We start from the raw sequence: 27,665 nt of genomic DNA on the forward strand, positions 1-27,665 counted from the left end.
TAAGTAAGCATTTAACAACAAAAAAAGTAAACAAAAACAACTTTTCGACATTAAATTGCCTGGCAGAACCCAAAAACTTGAATATTGGTCAATTATCGATAGTGCATCTAGATCCTTGGACAATAAACTATCATTTAAAAAGTGAGCAACTATATTGTTTGACAAAACCTTAAATTGGGACAAGCAAATGCAACATTTTGGGCGCCCGAAATACGAACGGAACGCTGCGCTCTCAGAATCAAAATTAGATTAAAAAAGATAGGAGGAACATACACCTTAGATTTATTGGTCCTTTATGTGAAATCGTCTCAGCTTTCGAATGGATTTGTCAGTTTTTCGATAAAGCGGGGCGCCGGCCTTCAAAAATGACTTTTAAAAATACATTGGTGTTTTGTAGCTAAAAAATGTATGGAACGGTATTTTTCTGACAAGTGCATTCGAAAACTCAGCTCATTTCCATTCCAAAACACCCCTAAACATCAAGGGTTCGTTGAAGTTTTGCAAAGTTATTAGCAATTTTGTAGACGCGCCTAAGTCAAAAAATTACCAATTAAAAAAAATGTTATAGCTTCGTGGCGCCGAGGTGAGGACAAATTTAACCAACCAAACATGGCTTCTTTCATAACTTGGTAGGGGCTATTGGAAAAGTACATTGCTTTTGATTTTTGAACACCTTGTGTAAATAGTGGTCCACTTTCAGCGAGAATTACTCAGATCTATTTGAATTACAGTCAAGACTCGATTATTCGAAGGTTTCTTTGAAATTTCAAAGAATCGAATTATGGACAATTTTTTTTGTTGTATTTTTCATTTTCTCACTTGTAACATCAAATTCGAGCTCTGCAATCCCATTTTAGTGAAATTTGAGTGGTTGATTGCTTGTTACACTATCAAATGCATTTTCTCATATTTTTTAAATCACTTTATAGCATTTTTAGGAACATATCTGAGCTCAACGTGAACTTCAAATAGTTGAGTCTGGACTGTAGTTTCGATCGTCTTCCACTATCATACTATCAGTCACATGACAGCGCTCAGTTAAGTAAAGGACAGTCCAGACTCGATTATCCGAAGGCCTCGCAAAAAATTCAAGCAAACTCCTTATGTTTATATCAAAATTTTCGTAATTGTCTGCTCTACAACTTCATTTAATATTGTTACACTCTAAAAAAAGTTACAAAAAACACAAAATTATAAAATGAATGTATTGGTCCTAAATGAAAAAATGACACTTTAGGGGTTTTTTCAGATTCGAAAAGTACATTAAAATTCCCTTAAAATAACATGTCTCATTTTTTTTACAATCGAGTAACGAAAAATGGAAACTGTTTCTGTATTTTTTCGATGAAAAATAGGTTTTTTCGGAATTCTGAGTACGCCATCAAGTCGGTCGTCAAATTTTACTTAAAAGTCGCATTGACGCCAAATTTCCATCTCATCACCAAAATTCCATCTCATCACCAATTCGAATTAACGAATCCGCTCTGAACAAACCTTCGGATAATCGAAACTTCGGACAGTCGAAACCTCGGCTCCAAATTATTGAAAAACACGTCTTTTATCGTATGTTCAAAAATGGAAGGGGTTGGACCTCCCCTTCGTCACGAGGTATCGAAAATTGGAGCTCGGATTCGTGATCAGGGACAAATGTTACCTCTTAGGATAAAGTTTCACGAAAATCGAAAAGGGTTCGGGCAACTGCTGTGTGAGTTGACGGAGAATTACTCAAATTCAAGATGGCGGCCAAAATTGCGATGATGAAATTTTGAAAAAATATGCATTTTAATATTTAATATGCAATCAACTATTGAAATTCGACTAAAATGGGGTCGCAGAACTCGAATTTTATGTTGAAAACAAGACAATTTTAAAATACTTAAAACAATTTTTTCCTGCTATAATTATCCGAAGTCCTATATTAACCTTCGGACAATCAAACTTCGGAAAATCGAAACTTCGGATAGTCGAAGGTTCGGATAATCGAGCCTGGACTGTATAGGTTTTCAATTTATCGCTTCACTTCGCTCAAAGACAGTGGTTTTAGCGGATTGCATTCTGGTTTTCGTCATGTTTATGCCATGATTATCCAAGTCTTAGAAGTTGATAATTGGGAGTAGAACCAATTCAACTTAAACCAGATTCTCAATACCAGGTCAAATACACTCCACCGCACATCATGGGACACGGATAGGAGATTTGAAGGACGGGAATTGTTGGTGTTCCGTTTTTTTAAGAGGATAAGGGAAAATCTCCACGGTATCCTTAAGTAAGTTTCGCTTGAAGTTGGATGATTATAAGAAAGGTGAATGGTCCAATCCGTGTTTGTTTTTGGGATCGTGTTGGCTCATGATCGTTTCCAGAGGATTCGTTCAGCATTGCTTCATTTTAAATTCCAAAACCAAAAATCAGAATCCTTTCCTTGAGCAATGATAAAAAAATTATCAGAAGAGTTTCACTTAGCAACTCTCTGAGAGAAGTTCGACTTCGTTTGTAGTAAAATATCAATTCCTTTTTTGTCTTTTTGTATCGATCAATCGAATCTGTTTCAAACGTGGTGACACTAGTTCACACCTTCGTGGGAGTCGCGTGTTCAAATCCCACAGCTGTCACCTCCGAGCGTGTCTTCTTCCTCAGTCTCATCCACAAGCAACGCATCATCCGCGAGCTTGTTCATGCACTTAGCGGGCAGCTCCTATTTTGGGAGGCTGGTCGCGGAACCGGTTTCAGAAATCTCTCTCTTCTCCAATTTGGCACCGCCGGCGTCGTCGTCGTCATTGTTGGAGGGGGGCATCGCCAGATTTGCAGTCGACGAGAGACGAACAGGGGCCTCCAATGTCACGGTTGGCCCGTGTAAATACTTGACTCGAGCTCGAGGCGAGGGGGTGGAGGAGGGTTGTGAGCAACAGAGGAGGATGAGTCAAACTCAAACTGATCTGACCTCAACCTTGCGCAGCTCCTTGCCATAAATTTAAACTGTCACTTCCAGGACAGATTAAACGCGGTGCAGGGTGCGTGCGATGTTTTGTTTCCTTATTTTGGTGGTCTATTAATGTTCGAGTTGAAATATTGCATTTCCTTTAAATATGAACGTATGTATTTTTTTGGACTTGAGTTTAAATTTATGGAATCTAAACTCTTGTAACATTACTAGTACGCAATTATAAGAAGGCAATTTTGAAAAAAAACATTTTTTGAGACATGTTTGCACTTTTTAATGTAAATCAGAGTTTCCGTTGTAATCTACATTTATCACTTTCAGAGATTATAACTATCTTGCCAAAAGTATAAAAAATAAGCTTGTAAATAAATATGGCAAATAAATAATGTACACACCAGTGAATTTTATTACTAAATAAACTAAAATTCATGAATTTTTAACAGTCTCAGTAAAATTCACAAAATTTGAGAAATTATTTTATGGAAAAATAATTAAACACATTTAAAACATGATTCTATACTTTTCAGATCAAATTCTGAATAGTTTTTACGCAACAGCGTGTGTGGATTTCATTTATCTAAGCATTGATATCTAAGCGTGGGATTAGCACCAATTAATCCAAGTTTACGCACGAAGTTACGTGTTTTGGTAATGAACTTCATCGGTTAATCAATGGGTTCGTAGAAAATGTTATCGCACAGTGATTTTCTTATCATATTAAGGTTTTAAAATGTAATCCCCAATTCCCTCTAGAAAAGTACGATAAGGCTGAAAACAATTTCTGGCCCAATATGGGGTAAGGTCTTAGCTGATAATATCTGGTGATTTCTGGATTTTTGTTCACCTTTCATTGAACGTCAATTGGAATATGTAATCTCTTAAACCTCAAAACAATCAAGGTGCGATTTTGGATTTGTTTTATAATGGTTTAAAGATAATATTTTCCTAGTATTGCTATTGTAAAAAAGAGTCTTCATTTTAAATTACTTTTCTATGTAAACTCCACGAAGCATCAAGTCCTTGACTGTTGGTACCGCACGCCACTCAGTTTCGTCTGGGCAATATTTCTCGTTATTATCTACCGATCATTGATGGAATTTCGCGAATTCCACATGCCAAAGCCATAAACAACTTTGCGAATAAAGCGAACTGTCACTGGTGGCGCTACTTAAGAGGTGTGGAAATAGCCATATTAAATTATCCTAGCACCAACACACAACACCCCACCCCCACTTCCCAAAACAACACCCTGCGGACGAAAGCGCACACAGTAAAAATGCGACTAAATTGGTAATGTGATGTAATCGCCAATTAACAGTCGCCACAAATTAACATAAGAACCGGCGGCGGTGGCGTCCGAAAAAATCCGCCGGGACCTCGCGATGACCATAAGTGTTCATGATCATGAGCCTGTCCAGAAGAGGTGAGGGAGGGGGTCCTCTCTTGCTTTACCACCCTCATAAATGAACATGTGAATACATAGTCAGGTATCGCAAATTGAAGAAAGCAGCTGTGGAATGTGTCTCAGCTATCCCGACCTGGTCTAATAGTACAGAAGAGAAAAAGAGAGAGCTTCATAATGAAATAAACTTTACGAGCAAAGCTCGTGACTTCCACGTGGGACTTAATCACAATAAAAAGACACACTGAAATATTTTTTATTTGTGAGTAAATTTTAAATCCTAAAAAGATGCTATTATAATTATTTGTTCAATTTTTTAATTGTTCTACTTTTTGTTATTTTAACCAAATTAAAAAAAATATGCGAAATACATAACATAACAAATAATTGTATGAGTTGTTTTTAAATTAATTTTTAACTCGCTAGTTTGATATGTTTTTAAAACAAAACGATTTTCCGTGTCAATTCCTCATCGTAAAAGCTCCAAGTTGCATAAATAAAGCCGCCACAACTTTTACTCCAATTCGTCGCTCAACATCGTTTTTCTCCTTCTTCCTTAGTTTTTTTTATGCAACCATACGATAAGCGACGAAACGAAAAGATATATTGGTAGGGACGTCCGCTTTTGCTTTAGTCTCGTTTTCTTCTGCACCCAATCTTTTATTATTTTTTCGTGAACTCTACTCTGCTTCCACTTCCAGCCCCAACACACACACACCAACTTCCCGAGCCCCATTCATATTATAAGTGTGTAGGTCAAGGTCGCGTGGGGTGTTTTTCTTGTGTTCGCGCTTGTTCCTTTCGTATATTTTTTTGTTTCTTTATTTTTTTTAGTTGTTTTTATTGACATCAGCAGAGCGGTAGTATTTGGCCGTTGTTGTCGGTGGTCTCCTCGTGGTAGGTACCTGTGTTAAAGTCTCGTGAAACAAGGTTCGTTTTCATCTCGTTCACCTCCTTTTTTCTTGAGAGGGGGGAACTCTCGCACAATCAATGAGAGCAGTCGACGGCATGCACTGTTGTCGCAAGTGTCATTTGAGAGAAAGATATATCATGTTAAGTAAATTGTGTCTCTATAATAATGTAGTCAACTTTGCAAATCAAACATTGTTTGATTTATTAAGAATTTCATGCTTATTTATTTATTCCTCAACAGTCACTTTTTGCCCAAATGAACCTAATACTAAAACTGCCTACTGAAACAATCGTCTCAACACTGATAAAAACTTAGACTTCAACACATCGCGGGACAAAGTCCATTTCATATCATGGCAGCTGGAGTGGCACGTCGGCAATTTTAAAATAGGCTTTTGCAATGAAAAATCGATTTGCGAAAATGTAGAGAATTGCTCAAATGAGATTCGGTGTGTTGGATAGAAATAGAATCAACTCAAAATAAAGTTAAGATAAAGATAATCAAACAATGACGAATTAGTATCCCGTTCCACCTTAATCAAATCCCCTGAATCTTCACGAGAAAGGCTTGTATCGTTTTGTGAAATTCTAGAAATTTATTCAGATCATATTCGGACTGAAATTTATAAAGTTTTATCAAGCACTTCAATATATACATCGTTTTTATCTAATGTTTAAAAATATTGATGATCTAGCAACATTGCAATTTTTTTTTAGCTCATAGTGATTTTTTTAACTTTTCAAGACCAATGTTATTATGACATTATTAAGAAAATGACTTCTAGAACATCTTTTCTTTGCATCGTTTACAATTATAATACAATATAAGTCCACGGCATTTTAAAAATTTCTTTAAATAAAAGAAAAAAACGTGAAATTGTAAACCGAAAATTGCTGTAAAAAATAGCAATAGTCGAAGACACAAAATTTCCAGCACCGATTTTTTATGAGTTCAATTTAGTAAAAAAATTCAGAAGTTTTAAGGTACATTAACGATTTAGCATTTCTAGTTTTAATGAGATTGAATATCTCCAAGCAGCACATCTTAAGCAGCGACATATCCACCAAAAGCTATTGTTGTGAACAAAAGGGGCAATTGGGGTTTTCTGAAAAATTCAAGCCAAATTCCAGTTTGTGTATTTTTTAGTATTGATAATTCAAACATTGATTTGAATGTAAAACTTCATTGTGACAAAAATATCAAATCTATATGGATATTTTCATGTTCGTTTATATATCGTCGCTGTCGTGCTAACTTGTCGCACATGCATTTTGATCTTCACATGGTGTTCGATTTTAATTCTGAGATTCTGAGATATTTAATAAAAACCGAAAAAACCAAGTGCATTGTAATCACTTTGCAAATTAAAGAAGTTTCAATCTTGTCGTGCTATCTTGACACACCCTGAAAATTGATGTAAGTGCGACAACTGGTCAAAGGGATTTCAGGTCAGAACGCGTTTGACACACGTACATGCCATAAACATTTGTTATTATAACTCGGGACTTCAGCAACCAAACTCAACCAAACTTCAGCACAATGCACAGAATGGTCAACCAAACAAAACGTGTTTGTTATTGTTTACATAATGGGGTCTCGTTTTTGTTTATTCAAGGTCAAACATTAACACGCATTTTTGTCGAAACGTCAAAAAGCGACGATCGACAAGTAAGCAAGAAAGCGTCGATATAATATTTTTTCACAGAGATTGAAATTAAAATAACTTCACCTGCTTTGCGTTTTCTTTCAATTTAGTCTTTAATGATTTTATTTCTTATTTTATTTGGATTTTTGTAGTAGGGTCATTCTCCGCCAACTCACACAGCAGTTGCCCCGACCCCTCTTCGATTTGCGTGAAACTCAAGACTTAAGAGGTAATTTTGATCCCTGATGCTTAGAGTGCCCAGAAAAAATGACCCCCTGTCTCTCAAAACTCAAAACTCAGAACGAATATTCAAATTATGTAGAAAGATTCTTATAGATTTATGTTAGACTTTTCCGCGGAGTAATGAACTTTGATTCCCTTGCAATCTTGGGTCACTCAAGAAACTAAAAAAAAAGGTTTTATAAAGATTCTCAATACAGCCAGAATAGGCATTTATGGCCTACACAGAAAAAAAATCGTGAAAATATTACATCTGGGAAGGTTTTCATCTTTTATGTCAGAAAAAATTTGTAATTTTACCTCTGAAAATGTGTAATTTTACCACTTTTCTGTTGTAATGTCGCTTTTTCAGTCTAAATTGAGGTAAAATTACATCATAAAAGAGGTAACATTCAACCTTCCAAAATTACACCTTCAAAATTTACACAATTTTTTGCTGTGTACTTAAAACCTTAAAAATTAACTAAGAAAAAACAGTCGATCGACCTATTGGGTGCAATCTTTAAAAAAAAATGCAAGAATATCCACAATGTTGTTTGTGTTAAGAGAGCATACCATCGACGACTTGCGAGAGCCAGTTTGGCAACCTTCTTAGTGGGCACTTGCTTTAGCTGTTTTGTTCCTCACTGAGTCAATGAGTAATTCTCTATCGTGTTTATTGTAAGATTTTGATAAAAACCCATTTCCGATCAAAACAAAATGATGACCTGTTTTTTGGTGCGGCTCATCCACTCTCGACAACAAAAATATTTACGCGAAACTTTTTTGTGGCTCACTTCCCGTGTACTTCCGCGTCTACGGATCTAAACAGCCCGATAAAAAACAACGACCCGCGGCTGGCATTCAAGCCAATCATCTGAAAAGTTCATTGGTGGGCACACACTGGGCAACGGAAGTGTCTAATTTAAATATCTAACCGAAACCGCCGTGACACCCCTACGGTGGGGCAGTGGTTCTAGGTGGTGACTTGAGTTATCGAGGATATTTCGAGGTTGAGGACCACTGACCCACTAAGAATCAGCAGAGATCAACGGTTGCGATTCACAGATTTTGGAAGCAGCCATTAAACTGGTGCATTATCAACGCGAACCTCTCCCCTCCCTTCGCCGTTGATGACTTCAATTCCTCGCCACTTGGCGACGAGGCTCATTAAGGATTGTCGACCGCCGTGGGCGAATGAAAATGAGGTCCTTGAAGTCCGTCGCGTTGACTGATCAGTCAAGAACTTTCCCACGAGCTGAGTCAGAGATTGAGACGCATGCGATATTGCGGTCAACCGGCACCGACTACGACGTCGTTCAAGGTTCACATTTCGTTGAACCTGAATGTGGCTTAATTTTGGTGGTTCATAATATAAGTCCAAGTCATTAGCAAAAGGCTCGTTCCGCCGTGCTGATAGAGTTGGCAGTGGTGTTGATTGTTCGGGTCAGGTGAACGGATGCTGAACAACAAGATTGCTGGCCGAACGAAACGCAGAGGTGGTCACCGCCAAGTGGTCCTAACCGACGACCGCACAAAGTGTTGAGTCCCCTGGCATTGGCGGCTGATTGAATTCTACTAAATTCAATTTTGGCAGCTTGAACCCTACAAGCGAGTCCAAGAGAGACTCGTACACACTGCAAAGCCCCTGCACTTGTCAGCCGCTGCCGGAGGGTCGGGGCAATTTGACTTGATGAGGCAGCTCTGTTTTTTTTTTCGGAACCGTCGTCGATGTTCTATCATTGGCCCATCAGTCAATGTGAATCAAGAGATCTCAGCCAGTTGGTCAGTCGGTCAGTTTTGGCTTGGTTGGTAGATCAATCGGATGGTTGGAGGAAGAAGGTTTTGGAGGATGCTTTCAGTGTCAAGATCAACCTGTACAATACGGTACAATTTGAGTTTGGGCAACAAAAAATAAAATAAAATAAATAAACTCGCGTGCTGGGAGCGCTGCGGAGCGATTACCGATTTCGCACATTTTAAGAATCAAATAGTTGTCTTGATGTTTGCCTTTGGAAGTTTGCTACGGGCAAATAGAGAACGTTTACTGGTCAAATGGGCAACATTTGGTTTTGAGAATAATTGCTAATGGTGGAAACTTGCCACTTGTTCAAATTTTTGAGAATTTTCGTTACGCTTAGTGCCTTTTAAAATATATTTTACGCAGAATGTTATTAAGTTGTACAATATGAATCCTAACCCTGTGTTTCTTCTGGGTGTTAAATTGTGATTAAAAAACTAACTTAAACCACCTATGTGGTTGGTGCCTTCCTCACTCTTTTCCAACAATGGGTGATATGTGATACGATGGGTTTGGACACAAATTTCGTTTAATATTGTTTAGTTCCGGAATAAAAAATACATACATATCACTGATGGGCTCATAACTTTAGACAGGGTTGCCAGATCTTCAATGTTTTGGACTCGTTGGTAAGGTCTTTCGATTACCTAAACAATGGTGGGTCGGGTGATTGATCCGGATATAGTTTACATGCTTTTTAGAATGATCCAGCCTCACAAAAGTACTTAAGACACATTCTCCAGCAACAAAAACGACACGTCTTGGCTGATAGGTTGAACATTTTAATAATGTATTCGTTGTTATATTGGTCCAATCATCAATCGCAGCTGGATTAACAATTAGAAATGCGTATAACAACTAAAACATGACTTATTAATTTATATGAAACCAAAAAGGGTCGAAATTTCGCTATTTCTCACTCCGTTGCAACGTCACGGAGTGATCGATGTGGCAAATGAAAAATCCGACTTAAAATTAGTTTTCCATAGTCACTACTTGTACAAAATATAATTTCCAATCCGAATCTGTAATAATATTCTAGTTTGGGACAGGTTTTGATATCATACGAGTCATATTTCGAAAAGAAGTGAAAAATTTCGTGACGTTGTAACGCTGGAATGTGTCAACATTTCACTTAAGTGGTCATAACAGGGTTGCCAGATCTTCAATGTTTTCAACTCGTTACATACACACACACAGACATACACACACACACACACACACACACACACACACACACACACACACACACAGAGAGAGACACTTAGATATTTATTCAATTTTCAATTTTCTGAGTCGATAAGTAAACATGAAGGCGGGTTTACGAGCTTTAAATAAAAAGTCATTTTTAGAGCAGGATTATAGCCTTACCTCAGTAAGGAAGGTAAAATATGTTAATGGAAAAAGAAATCAAAGCATTTCGAAATCTCGACTAACATTTCAATTTCAATTCGGTTTTATTGGTGAATAAGACAGATACAAGGTCTTTTGCAGAACATAACAGAGTTTTGGCCTTTCAGATGTTTGTTCCATGATAATCTATTTCGGAACAATTATTTCTTTAACTAAGGCACTAACAATTGATACAAAAATTTAAAAAATAGTAACATGACTAACATTTAAAATCTGAGAAAAATAAGGTTTAAGAGCGAGTTTTTCACCAATGTGTAACAGGTTGTATCGAGGTGCTCCGATTTGGATGAAACTTTCAGCGTTTGTTTGTCTATACATGAGATGAACTCATGCCAAATATGAGCTCTACGACAAAGGGAAGTGGGGTAAAACGGGCTTTGAAGTTTGAGGTCGAAAAAACATAAAAAATCTTAAAATTGCTCGCATTTCCGTAAAACTTCATCAATTCCAACTCTCTTAGATGCATTTGAAAGGTATTTTGAAGCCCTTCAAAATGTGCTATAGGCATCCAGGATTGGTTTGACTTTTTCTCATAGCTTTTGCAAATTACTGTTAAAAATGGATTTTTTTAAAACCTTAACTGCCCATGATCGCATAAATGTCCCATATGCATTTTCAACAAGTTGAGAAAACGAGCTTGGAAGTTTGAAAAACGTTTTCTCATTAATTTTAAATATACAACCAGTATACTCAAAAATCATTCAACATAGTTCTCATACATGCTCTTGTTTATGCTTTTGATAAGTTTGTATTGAAATTAGTCTTGATTTTTCTCTTTCAATTCAAAAAAGTACGCAGGATGGGACCTGGTATGTGAACATTTTCTACATAGTGCATCAATATGTTCGCAAACCAGCCCGATCGCAGCTTGCTGCCTAGGTAACCCCAGTAGTAAACAAATTTTTCATCAGAAAATGGAGAAAATTTGCATTCTTTTAAAATGATTCAATCAGCCATTTGGGAGATTTGTGTGACCGTGAAATTGATGAAAACCCTTCAAGATGGCCGGTCTGTATAATTGCTGACTATATTTAAAAGATTGGAGTATCCGAAAGGTATGTTCAGAACATAATATTTTGTAGAGGGACTGGTTTGTGAACATTATCACGATGGGACTCATATTTGAACATTTTTCAGATGGGACAAACAAATTTGTCGTTGATTACTGAATTTCTGGAACAAAGTGGTAAATATTATTAGTTTAGCTTAAAGGAACACAAAAAATGAAGCCATTCCAATATCTAAGTCAAAATAGACAAAAATGCATATGGGACATTTATGCGAACATGGGCAGTTAATATCTTTTTGCAACAGCCTCCAACACCCATACTCCCATAGGTCAAAAGATAGGTAATTTCATGGACTATAAGCCTACGGTGTTAACTTTTTGGCCAATCGCAGTTTTTCTCATAGTTTTTCGATTTTTCTAGAACAAACATTTTACAACGTAAGTTTTTGCCCTGTAGGCCGCCATAGCGGCACTTTTTGGTCTCAATTTTGTCATATTCGGAATCCTCGGACAATTTCACGTAAGTTAGAAGTATTGGAGTTTATTTATTTATTTATTTATTTATTTATTTGTAAGTTGTAAATTTGATTGGAAAAATTGCCATTTAGAATGAATTAAAATATTTTTTAACAATTTGTTGGATTGGAGGTAAAACAGGTTTTCGCCTACTTGATACAGCATTTGACGTATTGATCACAGGGTAAATAAGATTTATTTCTTTTTTCAAAAATGTGTTATTTAATTATTTTTTAAATCAAATTTACAACTCCAATACTTCTAACTTACGTGAAATTGTCCGAGGATTCCGAATATGACAAAATTGGGACCAAAAAGTGCCGCTATGGCGGCCTACAGGGCCAAAACTTACGTTGTAAAATGTTTGTTCTAGAAAAATCGAAAAACTATGAGAAAAACTGCGATTGGCCAAAAAGTTAACACCGTAGGCTTATAGTCCATGAAATTACCTATGTTTTGACCTATGGGAGTATGGGTGTTGGAGGCTGTTGCAAAAAGATATTAAGGTTTTAAAAAATCCATTTTTTACAGTAATTTGCAAAAACTAAGAGAAAAAGTCAAACCAATCCTGGATGTCTATGCCACATTTTAAAGGGCTTCAAAAGACCTTTCAAATGCATCTAAGAGAGATGGAATTGATGAAGTTTTACGGAAATGCGAGCAATTTTAAGATTTTTTATGTTTTTTCGACCTCAAACTTCAAAGCCCGTTTTACCCCACTTCCCTTTGTCGTAGAGGGCTCAAATTTGGCATGAGTTCATCTCATGTATAGACAAACAAACGCTGAAAGTTTCATCCAAATCGGAGCACCTCGATACGACCTCTAGAACAAACCGAGCAATATTTACAAATACTGCCTCTTAAGTCCTTTTGAAAAGTTAGTCGTGATTAGAGGGTGACGATTCTCGAGATTTTCAATTTCCCGGGAATCGAGAGTTGAATTTCGGGAGTTATTTTGACTATGCCAATAGTGCCAATAATTTAAAATAAAAGTAATTAATTTGTTTCTTTTCAATGAATTTAGTTACGATTAATTCATACTTATTTGATGAAACGTTAATTTAAGTAGCCTCATTATTTTGAGGAGCTATTTCTACCCTTTGTTTTTGATCGTTTCTCGAGCTTTTTCGGACTCAAAATTGTAGTTTAAAATGTTAACGAATCTTTATTTGCACTGAGTGTTTTTCCAAAAGTTGCACAAAACTTGTTGCATGAACTTGTTATTAGATTTTTGTGAGGTAAACAAAATATTTAATATATAATTTCCCGGTATCAGAATTTTTGCAATATGATAAATAACGACTCAAAAGGTCGATATTTAAGGTCAACTGTAAATATCAATTGAAGAAATATTTACAGTTATCAGGAAAACCCGAATGTTCACAATTGGTAGATCTTAACTTTACATAGATTGCCAAAGTTTTTTTTTTTTCAAAATATAATCTTATATTTAGGTTGATGCGAAACACAAAATGGTTTATTGACATCAAAAAAGGAAATTACATACAGCGAAATTAACTAATTTAGAATTAAAAAAATACTAGATTATGAGGATTGCTATGCTCGAGAGAGGATATGAAAGTTGGACTTATCTTGAAAAGGCTTTTCCCACGCTTTTCTCTCTTAGAAAAATTGAAAAAAAAACGATTTCCTTTCTGGGGTATAACTGCTAAGAATGCTTTAAGGTAATTTTTGGGGTACATACACATTTTTATTGGCTTTCCTCAATTATAGTTATTGGATTTTTTGACACGTTAAAATTAACACTTTCTGAATTAGAAGATAAGAGAAGCATTATTTTATTCGAACTTGAACATCGAACATTGAACATGTTATGTTCAAAACAATTTCGAACTTTTCAATTGTTTTTCTGATTAATTTATATAATTTTGCTTCGATATTTATAAGTTTAAAATTTCCCGGGAGTCTCACCCAAATTTCCCGGGAATCGAGAGGTCTAAAAATTGTCAATTTCCCGGGAATTTTTTCCCGGGAATTCCCGCTCGTCACCCTCTAGTCGTGATGTTGAACGACTACCTCATATTCCAGTTACCAAAGGTCGGACCGAAAATGACAAAAAAGCAAATTGTAGGGAACTTTATTAGGCCATTCGAATTTTTTTTTTTTAATGGGTAGTGAGTAATTTTTTTTTTCAATTAAAAAAAAACAACTTTATCTACAAATTATTACTAGAAAATTGTTATACACTATACAGTCGACAATTTTTTTTTCGCGAAAAAAAAATTACAGAATTTCACAAAAAAAAATCAAAATTTTTCAAAAAAAACGCAAATGATTGATTTTGGGGAAAACTTTTAGAGAAAAATAAAATTTGCATTTGCATTAATAATTGGTGTGAATCTTCATATTTTGATTTTGCAAAACGAAAGATCTTGTTGAAATTTCTTGAAAATAAAATGACGACATAAATTTCGAATTACAATTATCAAACATTTTTTTCAAAAAAAAACGCAAATGATTGATTTTGGGGAAAACTTTTAGAGAAAAATAAAATTTGCATTTGCATTAATAATTGGTGTGAATCTTCATATTTTGATTTTGCAAAACGAAAGATCTTGTTGAAATTTCTTGAAAATAAAATGACGACATAAATTTCGAATTACATTTTAAATTGTTGGATTTGGACATATTTTTCTTCAAAGTATCTGAGATCTGGCAAATTAAATATAGAAAAATATCATTAAAGACTTAAGTAAAAGCATATCAAAATCTATTTGATGAAATTATCCACAACTAAGAAGAGTGGAAATTACATATTCCTTTTTCTATTTATACCTAATTCTCCTAGAAAAAATAAGGTACATCGACTTTGTAAGCGGAAACAATCACTCATGTGAGTGGACAATTTTAAGATGTGGCGAAACGAAAATGATTTATTCCTACAAACACCTCTTAAATTTGTCAGAGGCGGGTTACATGTTGATTCGTTCCCTTGAAATACGTCAGTTTGAAATTGAAAAATCTCTTGAAGGTTTCAAGAGATCTACCCTTCTGCAACTGTGAACAAACAGAACAGAATATTTCATATGTTTGTTTCAAATTTTAGAGGTTTTAACACAAATAACAAATCGTTGAAATAGTCATCTGTATACAGCCCACCCGTTATCACATTGCTGACCTAAATTGTTTAACTTTTATTTTCCTTCAAGCTTAACTAATCAGAGCGTGTTCTTCGTTCCACTAACCTGCACTCTCGGTCATCTTGACGCCGTACGATGCTCTCCAACAACAGCAACTTCCTCTTCTTCTTCTTCTTCGGCCAACTAAGCTTTAGTCACACCGACACACACACACAAGTCACACTTGACACGGACTGTGCCTTAATTCCGCTGCACCCAATCAACTGTGAAAAGCCAATTTTCCGCCTTCCGCCCACTATCGCTCACATGCACTAGCTCACACACAAAAAAAAACGCGACTTTTTGTTTTTCTTCCTCGCTTGAACTAGCTGCAGCAACAACTAAATTTTCTCGATTTTTCGTCGTCGTCGTCGTCGTTCGGTTCGTTCCACGGAAGCACTCCACGGAAGATGGCAGATTTTCACCTGGAAGAAAAGATGGGATGGAAAAACCTGTTTGAGATGATCGTTTCGCTTTTGTGGTGAGGGGTAATTTTGCAAACAAAACAGGTAGCTTTGCTGAACAGGCAATCTGGCAGACCTGTGTGCTCTGGAGAAGCTCGAGGAGGAGCACAATCGCGTGAAGAGCCTCTTCTTGCCGAAGGCGGGACCGTATCTGCATTTGATTATGAGTATTTAAACAGCTTTTCTTGCCTGCCGGCAGCAGTTTCCACCTGATTGTACGACCACACCGAGTTCGTTTGTGAGTGTGAGTGTGTGGAACGAGATAAATTTTCAATTAATACCTGGACGCAATTCAACGTGTATCGCGGGGCCTTCTTCCAGATCGCGATGGTTGTTACGGCAGTTCGCTCCAGCTGGATCGAATCGGCGCGCAAAACGGCTTAGAAACGGTTCTCGGGTTGCGCCAGAAGCAGACCGATAGCAGACTGCAGCAACACCAGACGCAATAAGCAATAAATGTGGGCACTAATAATAGTCTGCGAAAGTGTCGTATTGAGTTACGACCGACTTTCCGAAGAAATAATGGCAATCAACCATACGTGAAGGGTCCCTCAATTGGAGATTATTTTTTATGGTTTTGCGGATTGGTTCGCCCTAAGTCTCCGAACAGTGGTTTCGATAAGATTAGCTTCCGATTGAATGATTACTTCACCAGGAATTGCATGCGTCCGCGGTTGCGTCACGAGTGCAATCGTTTTTGAGTGCATGACATCGTTCTGTGCACGTGGGTGGTACTTGATGGTTTGCTGTTTTTTTGTAGCATAGAAAATGAGAATTTAACGACACTCATTCATTGGAAAGCTTTCTTGTCACAATCCCATTCATGTTGATTAACGAAGAACGAAAAAGTTTTGATATTTTGTTAACGAGCAATTCTCTACCAAAACCGGAAATGGATTTTATTTGTATTTTTATTTGGCTAAACTTTGTGGGGGCCTTCCCTAAGACCAAAGAAGCCATTTTGTGTCATTGGTTCACCCATACAAGTCTTCATACAATTTTGGCAGCTGTCCATACAAAAATGGTACGTAAATATTCGAAAAACTGTAACTTTTTAAGGAATATTCTGATCAATTTAGTGTCTTCGACAACGTTGTAGGAATTCAGAAAAAATATGTACTCGAAAAAAAATCTTGCTGATTTTTTTCAATAAAACACAATTTTTAAAAATCCATATTTTTTAATGTTGAGATTTTTTTATATGTTTTAGGGGACAAAACCCCGCAACTTTTTAGCCATAGAGAAGTATGGTCAAAAAAATTTCCGATGAGTTATGAATTTTTTAAAAATAGTGATTTTTGGAAGCAAGATATAGCCACCAAAAGATTTATTTCAGTGAAATATTTGAAGTTTTTCGATTTTTGAATATAGTGGCCATGAGTGACTTTTTCTGAAAATATTTTTTTAAGTTCAGAAAGTTTGCTATAAAATTGAACCTCTGGTTTCTGAGATACAGCGGCTTAGAGAAACAGAAAAATAGAAGTTTGCTACGTCCAACCCAAACATCCCTCCATTTTCTAATTCCGATGTCTCAGCAGCTAATGTCAGATTTTCAATATTAACTTTCGTTAAATTTTCCGATCATTTCGAAAACAATTTTTTTAAATTTTGGAAACAAGACTAACATTTCCAAAGAGCCAAACATTCAATATTACGCCCTTTTTAAATGTTAGTCGTGATTCAAAGAATTTGAAAATATTGTTTTCGAAAAGATCGGAAAATTTCAAGAGTGAAAAAATATTTTCAGAAATTGTCACTCATGAACACTATTTAAAAAAAATCGAAAAAATGCAAAAAAATCCCTGAAATCAAACTAGGTATCAGTGGTTATATCTTGAAAACGAGTCACTTTATCAAAAAATCTGTACAGTACTTTTCGATTGCAAATTCAAATTTTATGTATAAAATTTCGAGTTTTTTCGAAAAATTCTTTTTTTTTCAAAAGTTCATAACTCAGCGGCAACATTTTTGACCATACTTCTCTATGTTGAAGATTTTGGAACATTTCAATGTTTAAAAATCCGACAACATAGAGTTACCGGATTGACTTTAAGGTTTTTATCCCTGCATTTTTTGAATACGATGCAACGGCTTCGAGATACAGCAATATTCAAATTGCGAAGTACAACAATATTAAAATAACTCACGCCCTTCTCAAATGTAATTCTCGAATGCAACTGGCTCTATATACACAAAATTGGCTTAAATTAGCCTAGGATAACATATCTAGAGTTTTTTTTTTTAAAGATCCAACAAACTATTGTGTTTCATATGTTTATAGGACCTATTCAAACCCACTCTAGATATCTACAAAGTTTCAATGATATCCAAATCGGAGAAGGTCGATTGAAAAGATCCTGAAAAATCCTGTTTTGGGTGGATATTCTGTTGTTAAACGAATTTCTAAAAAATATCACTAAAAAAACAAAACATAGCTTTGCAATGGTATCCACGAAATTCTCTATGAGATATAATTCTACCAGAAAAATGCTAATTGATTTCAATTTAATCGATTAAAAAAAAAATATCAGCACAACTATGCATTGTCCATCATCACGCTTTGATTACACAACTCAACATTATTAAAGTTGATGTCTATAAACGCTTCTTTTCGTCAAAGTATGACAGGTTTGGGCTTAACCAATATAAATACAGATCAATTTTCAAGTGTCGACTAACTGGATTAAATCGGATAATTTGTTATTGGGCCTGGTTAGGTACCTTCTCAGATTTTATTGCAAAGCGTTAATTTGTTCTGTTTTCGACAGAATTCTGCTGTGCTCGAAAATCAAAACGCATTAGAATTAGAATATTTATTGCTTTTGTGTTCAGGTTGGTTAAAGTGCCGAGCTTATAGCTTTTTCTGCATAACAAAAACTGTGAATTGCCATTTATATTTTTCAAAACATCTGAATCCTTGTGAAATGATGTTTTCTCTCGTAAATTTTCTAATGACAAAACAAAATCATCATAACAAACGGTTTCCTCAAATCACCCCAAAAAATAGCTTGATTTCCTTCTTTTTTATGAACTTCACCATGACCTTTGATGAGTCGCAACCCATGCCACCGCATCGCATTCATCTTGCACCGATCAGTGTCGTCGATCATTGACACGTGACAGCCAGCCGTCAGTCCTCGGATGAATGGGTGATCTTGAAAATTGCCGTATATACCACTCCGTGCCAACTCTCCCTCCTCGCTGTCGGCATGGTGAAAACTGGATTAGATCTTTTCTCGCGTGCTGCCCTTTCTAGTTGGCCTGGCCTGCGTCGTTATACCGGTTCTGCCCGGCCGAACCTCGAACCACCGGCAAGCATGCAGTTTGGCACGGCACGGCAGTGACATTGGACTCTGCGACGGTGCGGACGGACCCAAATGAGACACTTTGGTGAAACTTGATCCAACGTTGAGTCGCGCGCGCTGTGCAACGACATGTGTGCCACATGAGTGAGGTTCTCGAGAAATGTGCATTTCTTCCGATTTCAGACCATTAATTTCAATATAATTTTTCAGATTTTTCATTCGCTCTATTCCACAAAATACTTTCAGCTGTATAGATTCCGCAGAGCAAGCTTTAATAAAATATTATCGTGAATATTCAGATTTATGTACATCCACAATACATAGAATTACAATTTATTAAATCATCCAAAAACGTTATGGGGAATTAATAAAAATAGCTTCTTTGGGCAAGCCAAATGAAAAAGATATTAAAATAGTAGTTTATGCAACAAGTTGCAAAAAGAAGATTTTTTCAGCACGAGTTGTACATTTATCCAACGAGGTTTACCGAGTTGGATAAATACGACGAGTGTTGAAAAAATCAAGTTTTGCAACGAGTTGCTTACAACATTTTTTGCAATTCCGAAAAACGCGTATTTAATGGAATTTTATGTCAAACATTCATGTGTTTAGTAAATTCATCGTTCAAAACAAAACAATATTGAAAAATTTTACTTTTCAATACTAGTGCTGAAAAGTTCAACTTTTCAGCACCCATTTCAGTGCTGAAAAGTAGAACTTTTCAGCACTGTTATTGAAAGGTATTAATTTTCCATTCTGTTATTTCTGGTAGGGAAAAGTAGGCCGTTTCGTTTCTCCAGAAGGGCAGGAAAAGTTGACAGTTTCACAGTGGAATTGCAAAAATAAATTATTCCTTTTTTCAAGAGAATTGCCCACTCTGTGACACGTGACTGCTGGACCTGCCAGCTGCAGCAGCGGGTTGGACAGATTTGGAGGATTGGCACTCCAACAAAACCCTCGCGATTGACACGCTCCAACGGACATCAACTCCACTCAGTGCAGTGCAGCTCAAAAGCGCGATCTTGCACACATGACTAGATTAATTGCAGCGACTAACCACACACTCACACCCGACCAAAAGGAAAAGAGAAGAAGAAAGTAGGTTGATTTATGGCCGATCTTAATACGTGCTCGTTATGTACAATTGCGGCGCTTTTTTGTACCTCGTGCCTAGTGCAAACCGTTTGAAATAGGGGAAAAAAGCCCGGACCGGACTGAAATTATGAGCCAAAACCAAAACCGGACAGCCGACGAACGGACGGAACGGTGGTCAGTGTTTTACGCGCCCCGCGAAGGCTATTTTTATCTCCCGCGGCCAGCTGCCGGTCTTTGTCGAGAAGGAGGAGCACGACCAGGTCCAAGAAAGCGCCAAGGTGCCACGGCATTTATCGAGGCATTCCATCCGACGACTTGCGAGCCACACCGTTGAAGAAGAGAAAACAGAACTTTGCATACAAGGTGGTTCCGGTGACCTCTTCACGGTGGTGAAATTTATGGTTTGCTGCATTCAGTCTAGAACACCGATGGTGCAGCAGCAGCTTAAGTTAGAACCTCTTGAACACCTATTATCCCCGTGACCCACTATTATTTGCTGACTTGTGTGTGCCGACCCGACAGTATTTGCTTTCGCTTTCGTATGCGACCAATCGTACATTCAAAATCTACTATCATAACTTTAAAATGCAAAGTGGAATAACACCGCAAAACTGCAGGTGGAACTGCAAAACGGTTCGACCCTCGGGAGAACACCACCCCAGAAAGAACGAAATTTTAAAATCACTAATAACAACTTTGCTTTAAGGAACGGCATAGGTCATAAAGTGGGTTGAGGTCAAGCTCTCTTGCCGTAAGTAAAACACATTTGACATAAATTTATCAAAAAATTACAACCTTTGACTCTCTTTTCGTTAAACATTTAACAAGAATGTCTCCTGACTTTTGATACACAAATTGTTCCCGATTCCTGGAAATACAAATGCTCAAAGAATCAAAAACATTAAAAAAGTTTGATTTAAATCAATCGATGCCTCTGTGCTCGTTTGAATTAAAATTGCTGAGAATCTTATGTAGTTATAGTAGAAGAGAGTACAGCGGAATCGTAAAATAAACGTGAGAGCAATTCTGGATTTTTTAAAGGTCATCATTTTTTTTTTATTTTTTTTGCATTAAGGGTGTTTTTCAATACCTTAAACTGGGGTGACTTTGATAAGATTCCAATTTATTTTTCAAAATTAATTCGAACGGTAAGACTTGTCTCAAAATTTATATTATATTATATGCATTTTTATAAAAAGTTATTGAACTTAGTAAAACAAAAAATGTATAGTGATTATTTCAAATAAAACATTCAAAGTATCCTTACCTTTGAAAATTTTGACATAATGAATTCAATATACACACTTTTAAGTTGAAATTTGTCCGAAACAGGGTGACTATCAAAGTCATCCCGGACTTAAAAATAACAATATCCAAAGTAACTTTTTTTAAGCACAATTGAAACTCATTTTCATTGAGAAAAACTTGACACTTTGAAAGTTTGGAAATAATGCTATTCATCAATGTTTTCCTTATTACAGTTAATTAACTTTTAAAACTTTACAAAATTTGTTTAAAAAAACAACTTATTCTGGTACTTTCAACACTTTCCTACCAAGTTCAATACGGTTCCATACCATTCAAAATCACCACGTTTTACGGTATCCCAGACTCAAGGCGGTTTCAAAAATACCCAAAAATCATGAAAAAAAAAAGTTTTAAAGCAACTCTAGAATTGAAAAAATACCCATTTCCGGAAATTTAATAGACGATTTGAGAGCTAAATGTGCTAAAGCTAATTTTTTTTAAAGATCGTTACATTTTTTTTTCGAAGGCTGAGAACATCTCCCATTTCTTTTTTATTTTATTGGCTTTGGAAATCTAACCATAAGTTACTAAAATTCAACCTTGCAAGAAATTTAGATTGAGAAAAAAATATTATTCCATAAATGTCTTCGAATTAGTCTTCAATTTCAATTGACTGTACCAAGGCAATTATCGATCTGATTTTCAATGTTGAAAAATAATCATTTTAAATAACTTTAATTAGAAATCAACTAAACATTTCCAATTTGAAACAAAAAATCCATCCTCACACCACTAAAAAAACACTGAAAAAATTGAGTTGAATTTTTTTTTCTAAAAATCTGTCATAAATTTAAAAAAAATAAACCGTCAAGAAGGCACGACATTAACGAAAGGTGACCAAAAACACCGGAAAAACGTACATCCGACAAACCAACGAACGACACGTGGCCTTCTCAATGTGAGGACTCCGTTTTAACGATTTACCATTAAACAGGAGCAAATTCAATTTCACGACTTCTAGGAAAAGGTGCACAATAGCACCGGAAGCAGGACCCCCGCACACACACGTGGAGCCCACTGGTCACTTCAAAAAGGCGGAATTTATATTGTGTTGAAAGGTGGAACTGCCGGTGGCGGTTCCGCTTCCCGTATGCAAACTAGTTGTGAAAATTGAATAATTTTGCAATTAAGCTGAAGGAAATTATGGCAGGTATTTTTTTGTTCCTTTCAGCAAAAATATGCAAGCATCAATCATTGTCGTCTAATCAGAGCACGAGTTGACAATATAACCGATGGTTTTGATTACTGCCAACTCACCTGATGGTTGCTGATGGTAAAAACCCAGGAAATTTGGCGAGACGAAACCATTTTAAACCATTATCGCAATTACGTGGTGAAGGTGTCACCATTATCGTTATGTGATATATGGCTTCACGGGCAGGCTATCACCACCCACCCAAAAAAAACTCCTCAAATACAGTGCAGGTGGCTAGACTGGAAAACCATCAGATAAATGGTTTAACGGTGCACATCAACCTTGGAATGCTTTTTAAACTGAATTTATCCATCTTCCCAGGAAGACATATACCAGTGTTTCTCAACCGGTGAAAAATTTTACCATTTGGGGGGGGGGGGGGGGGGAATGAGTTTGTGGATGGTCCCGTAAATTTCTAATGTATTGCATGATTTGTTTATTCATGGTTTGAAAATTTGTTTTATCAAATTATGTTATTCATGCATTGGTACCAACAAGTTCAAATTGGTGGGGGAGGGAAGAGGGGAATGAGGTTCTTGAAAAAATTAGTCAAGGAGGAATGGAACAAAAAAAGGTTGAGAAACGCTGATAAACGATTAACAGTGAGAATACTTATGATGGTTTAAAAAAAAGAGTTTAAAGTAGCATTTTTGTTTAACGTTGGTAGCAAGCCTAACAAAGTCTTCAACCTCCTCTACCCGTTAATTACATTTCACCACTTATTTTTAAAGCAATATATAATATATTTGTGATAATTTCTAAATATGTGAGATCTCATCAAACGAAAATCCCGCCCACAATCTGTTACTCGATTTACTTCACTGTGTTCAAGATAAATTACACGGTTAATTACACGGTTACAGAACGGTGACCCATTTTTTTTGCTAAAAAAAATGAAAAAAATATAAAGTTTTGAAAAATGAGCATATCTTCAATTGTCATCTAATACAGTAGTTGTTCTGTAACTGGGCTGAGAACGTAGCCCAGTCACCGAATGTTGCTCGTTAACTAGGCTGAACAAAAAATAACGAGGGGACCACCGATGCATAATATTTTCCAGATGAAATATAAAAATAAAAGTTACTCAAATTTATTTACAATGCTTACTTTTCATATTTCTTTAATTGTTTTAAAGAATTAACCCCTCGGTCATTTTGGTTTGTTTTGGTTTTTTGACGTTTGTCTGCTTTTTAACTGGGCTACGGCCCAGTTATCGAGCGCCCAGTTAAAAAGACCCAGTTAAACAACGCCCAGTTACCGAAAAACTACTGTATTCTAATTCTAATTCTGAACATACTAAAATCGAGTTAGCCCCGACAAATGACAAAACTAGGATTATCTATATATAGATACATTCAGAACGTTTAAAAACAATCTCCCGAAAGAGTTCCGTTGATAAAACATTTATGAAAATGGAACGAAACGAGATATGATCGAATTCGCCAAAATCTGAGCCTAATCTATGCAGGGGAACTCATCGGCCTAGGCGTTTAAAGTTTTTAACCTTGAATTCAAATTAACAAAAAGAAAGCTTATACCCAATTTTCAATCAAATAAGTTTATTTAGGGGTCAAAACATAGCCCTAATAAAAATGATAAATGATTTTCGAAGAAAATTACTTTTTTTCAAAAAGTGCTTTTTTGTTCTCCAAAATCGCTAATTCTGCACCGATTTTGCTAAAAATTTACACCAGGGCTATGTTTTGACCCCCAAAGACACCTACTTTGATTAAAAATTTAATACCCGAAAAAAATGTTTTACCGATTTTCATACTAGCTCGAAAACTTAAAACCCCTAGGCCGAAGGGTTCCCCTGCATGGATTTGTACAACTTTTCGGCCTATTTTTGCAGTCAGAATCTACCATTAAATATTTAGAACTATCCGTGGGACTTTTTTGCAAATCGGATCACGATAAAGCTACATTTATTCGTTCTTCTGGGGTGAAAACGTTTACCAAAAATTAAAAGATCATCGAGAAAAAAAGTTTTGGTAAAATGCATTTTTTACCTAAAACTGCCTAAAAGAACCAAGAACTTAAATGTTGGTAAAATATTGAAAATTAATCTTGAGCCTTATACAAAAACTATGTTCAATGTATAAATAAGCCTAATCAAAATAATGTGTGCATTGATTTCAATTGTATTTCAAAAATATGTAAAAAAAAACATTTTCTGTAAATCGAAAGGGGGTGCGAGGGAGTATTTTATTATTTAAACTTGTCTAAAAAACATTATTCCTGACAGCATATCTGTCATTTAAGAAGACAGCCTACTGTAAACCCTTTTTATTTCTTAAATGAATGTTAATCATAAATTCATAATATCTTTTAATTTTGAAATTGCGACAAATCAGCCAACAGCTCTCAACTATACTATTGTAATATTGCTTTTGATATTATATTAGGGGATTGATAAAAAAAAAAAACAAATATTTTGGATTTTTAGAAACAGTTGAATTTGTAAAACGAAAAGAAAAACATCTGTTTACGCGGAGATATTTCGCTTTGTGTATCGTCAATTTCTCGGACACCATAAAACATTTAAAACATAAGAAATCAATGAGTATTTATCAAATGAACAAACTATTTTTTGCACAAAAAATTGGCAATAAAAATTATTTTGGAAATAATAGGTGCTACCTGCCCTTATTTATAAAAGGAGAAGAGGAAATAAACTTAAACAAATAAATGAAATGTTCATAAAAGTAAAAAAATCTTCATTCCAAAACTATCATTAAAACTGATATTTTTACTTTTGTGTTTCAGTCATCAATAACACCGACGAAATCATTCATTAAATTTCCTAACTTTTGAAGATAAATCCGCTATAATTAAATCTTAAATTCATATTTTTTGTTACTAAAAATGTGTGCTACAATTATTATATGTCTTATTTTTTAAACATAGTATATCAAACGCCATCTAAACTATCAGCGCAAGATTAAAAAAATGAACATGACCGAAACCAAGAACGGCCTTCTTCGTAACGTAACGAAGAAGAATTGTGTTTAATTTTTTACCGAAAAACATCAACTAAAGCCAAGAAACAAAAAATCTCGGTGATCAAACCTATCAAACAAAAAAAAATAGAATTCATTTTAAAAATCTTGGAAATATCACTTTTATTGTCTTTAGCTGAATTCAATTTTTAAGATATGTCTGTATGGTTAGACGATGTTAATTATCACATTGATAATGTATCCTATTACTCAACAATGACGCAAAAACCATTTTAAAAGTCAAAAGCACTCGTCTAGATAACACTTAATCACGAATGCATGTCTCTTCCATGAACTCACGAAACGCAAAACAAACAAACTCCACCAAAAGCAACACCCAAAAATGTTTTCCTCCGACATAATTGATCACCTCTCCTTAACCGTACGGGAATCACCCAACAACCACGCACATCACACTCAACCAGCTCACGACAGGTGAACAAGACAAAACGTTCTCGAAAGAATCTCGGATTCTTGTACGGGAAATTGTTTCGAATTGCAGATAACGATTCTTCCAAAAGTCGTCGACGGTGGCGCCCGTCACTTTTCCTCAAACACAAACACTTTGAACAACCGGTCTTAATTCGCTTTCTAATTGTGCGATAACAGCGCCCTCCTTATCACTCTGACTCGGAAGACGACGACGACGACGACGATATCACGTCGACGTGCGGCGACCCCCACATGATTTATCCATCTCCAAGATCTTACAAACTAAACGAAACTAGAATGATGTTACGAAATCACCTTTTAAATCACGCTGTATCTTCCTTGCACAACACGTGTCCTGATTTCACCGACAGTTCGTTTCCCACGCCCGACTTGACACCACTTTGGATTGCACAATTTCCGAGTACACACGATGCAATTAGTGTCGCTAGATGGGGCACTTGAAATTTGTCTAATTTTAAAATATTTCACCGAACAGACACACAAAATCCAGAAAACGATCCCAGAGACCGAGAGGAATCGCCGGCCCGAGAGGTATGTATAGAGTCTGCAACAACCAACGGTTAAATGACAAATATCTGTAACGTACAAAATCAAATATACCTCGCGAACCAAAAGGGTGAGCTCGCGCAACTATCGACTGGATACCTCAACTAACTTCCCGCTCGCGAGAGCGCGAGAACCCGCCAATCTCACCAGATTCAGAAGCCCCACAGTCACTCAACCGTCGGCGGTTGTTGGCGTCGCGACGCGTCGTCCGTCCACGTTGATGAGGACGGGATGCTTTTTAGTTTTGGCGCGCGCGAACTCTGCCTCAGAGTCGCGCTCAGCAGGCCGCTGCGGTTCACTCACCGAAAATTGCTCTACTCCTCGCGGTCGTTGGTCTAGTAGTCTGGTTGATCTCTCTTCTACGACTCCACCAGCAGCAGCAGCCAGAACACCTCCTCAACACCTGACGTTCGCGATGCGAATGCTCTCACCGTTGTTGCGTTGCTTTGCTGCTGCGCCCGGCGATGAAGCTGTTCGATGGTTGGCGGTTCAGTTTAGTTTCAGGTGCTGGCGCTGCCAGAGGCGATGCTGAATGTTTGCTGCTAGTTGGGTGGTTCGGCTGTTATCCACGTGCGATGCGTTTTTGCGAATCGTACACAGTGGGCTGGACGTAGATAGTTGAGAGAATGTAGTTGAAAAGTATGCTGAACTGCGTTTACATATAGTTTTTAATTGATTTAATTATTTCTTTTAAAAAAAGTAAAAACGACCTCTTAAAATGCAGAGAACTGAAAATCAAGAAGGTAATGACATTTAAACATTTCAATTTCAACTCGACTTCTTTGAAGTTGATGTCAGTAAACGCTTCAGTTTCGTCAATGTATGATAGTTTTGGGCTTGAACACTCTCAATCCGACAAAATTGAATTGTAGTGAATTTCCAGCAAAAAAATATAAAATAATAAATGGTAAATAGCGACTTTCCATAATAATTATATTCTCTACTGGTCATTTTCCCAACCGAGCCAAAATTTTCGCACCAAATATTACTTCCCCAAAATAAACCATTCCCTGAAGTGAAAAAAATCGTACAAAAATTAGTTGAGACAATATGTCATAAATTTTTCGAGTATATTGCGAGTCAGGACAAACTTTATTCAAAAGTCTGGAGAATGATCTGGAGAAATTTGATCATTTCGCGGTCCAAATTGTTATGATGTATCTATTTTAAAGAGGAACTCTGTTTTGCTAATTAGTAAAAAATATTAGAGGGAAAATAATTCGAAATAATGGCAATCCAGAAAATGAATTTTCGGTAAGAATTCGTGAAAAAGAAATGGGGTAAACAACCTTTCGTGGAATGGT

General features: G+C 36.2%; 1 protein-coding gene across 3 annotated transcripts in view; it reads right to left on the reverse strand.

Moving 5' to 3' along the window:
* The window catches only part of LOC120415674 (aquaporin AQPAe.a), a 113,883-nt gene extending 87,067 nt beyond the window's left edge, over positions 1-26,816 (reverse strand). The window contains exons 1-2 of one of the 3 annotated variants that reach the window (XM_052706856.1): positions 26,665-26,816; positions 15,063-15,421 (exon numbers count right to left, since the gene is read on the reverse strand). In XM_052706856.1, the coding sequence (XP_052562816.1) occupies positions 15,063-15,078 (16 nt within the window). In that variant the 5' untranslated portion in view covers positions 15,079-15,421; positions 26,665-26,816. Of the gene's footprint in view, positions 1-15,062; positions 15,422-25,732; positions 25,752-26,109; positions 26,384-26,664 lie in introns of those variants that run through there. The other 2 variants (XM_052706855.1, XM_052706857.1) reach the window with 2 other exon arrangements.
* Positions 26,817-27,665: the final 849 nt, after the last annotated feature.

The sequence above is a fragment of the Culex pipiens genome, chromosome 2 (genome assembly GCF_016801865.2).
Source record: "Culex pipiens pallens isolate TS chromosome 2, TS_CPP_V2, whole genome shotgun sequence".
Classification (NCBI taxonomy): domain Eukaryota; kingdom Metazoa; phylum Arthropoda; class Insecta; order Diptera; family Culicidae; genus Culex; species Culex pipiens.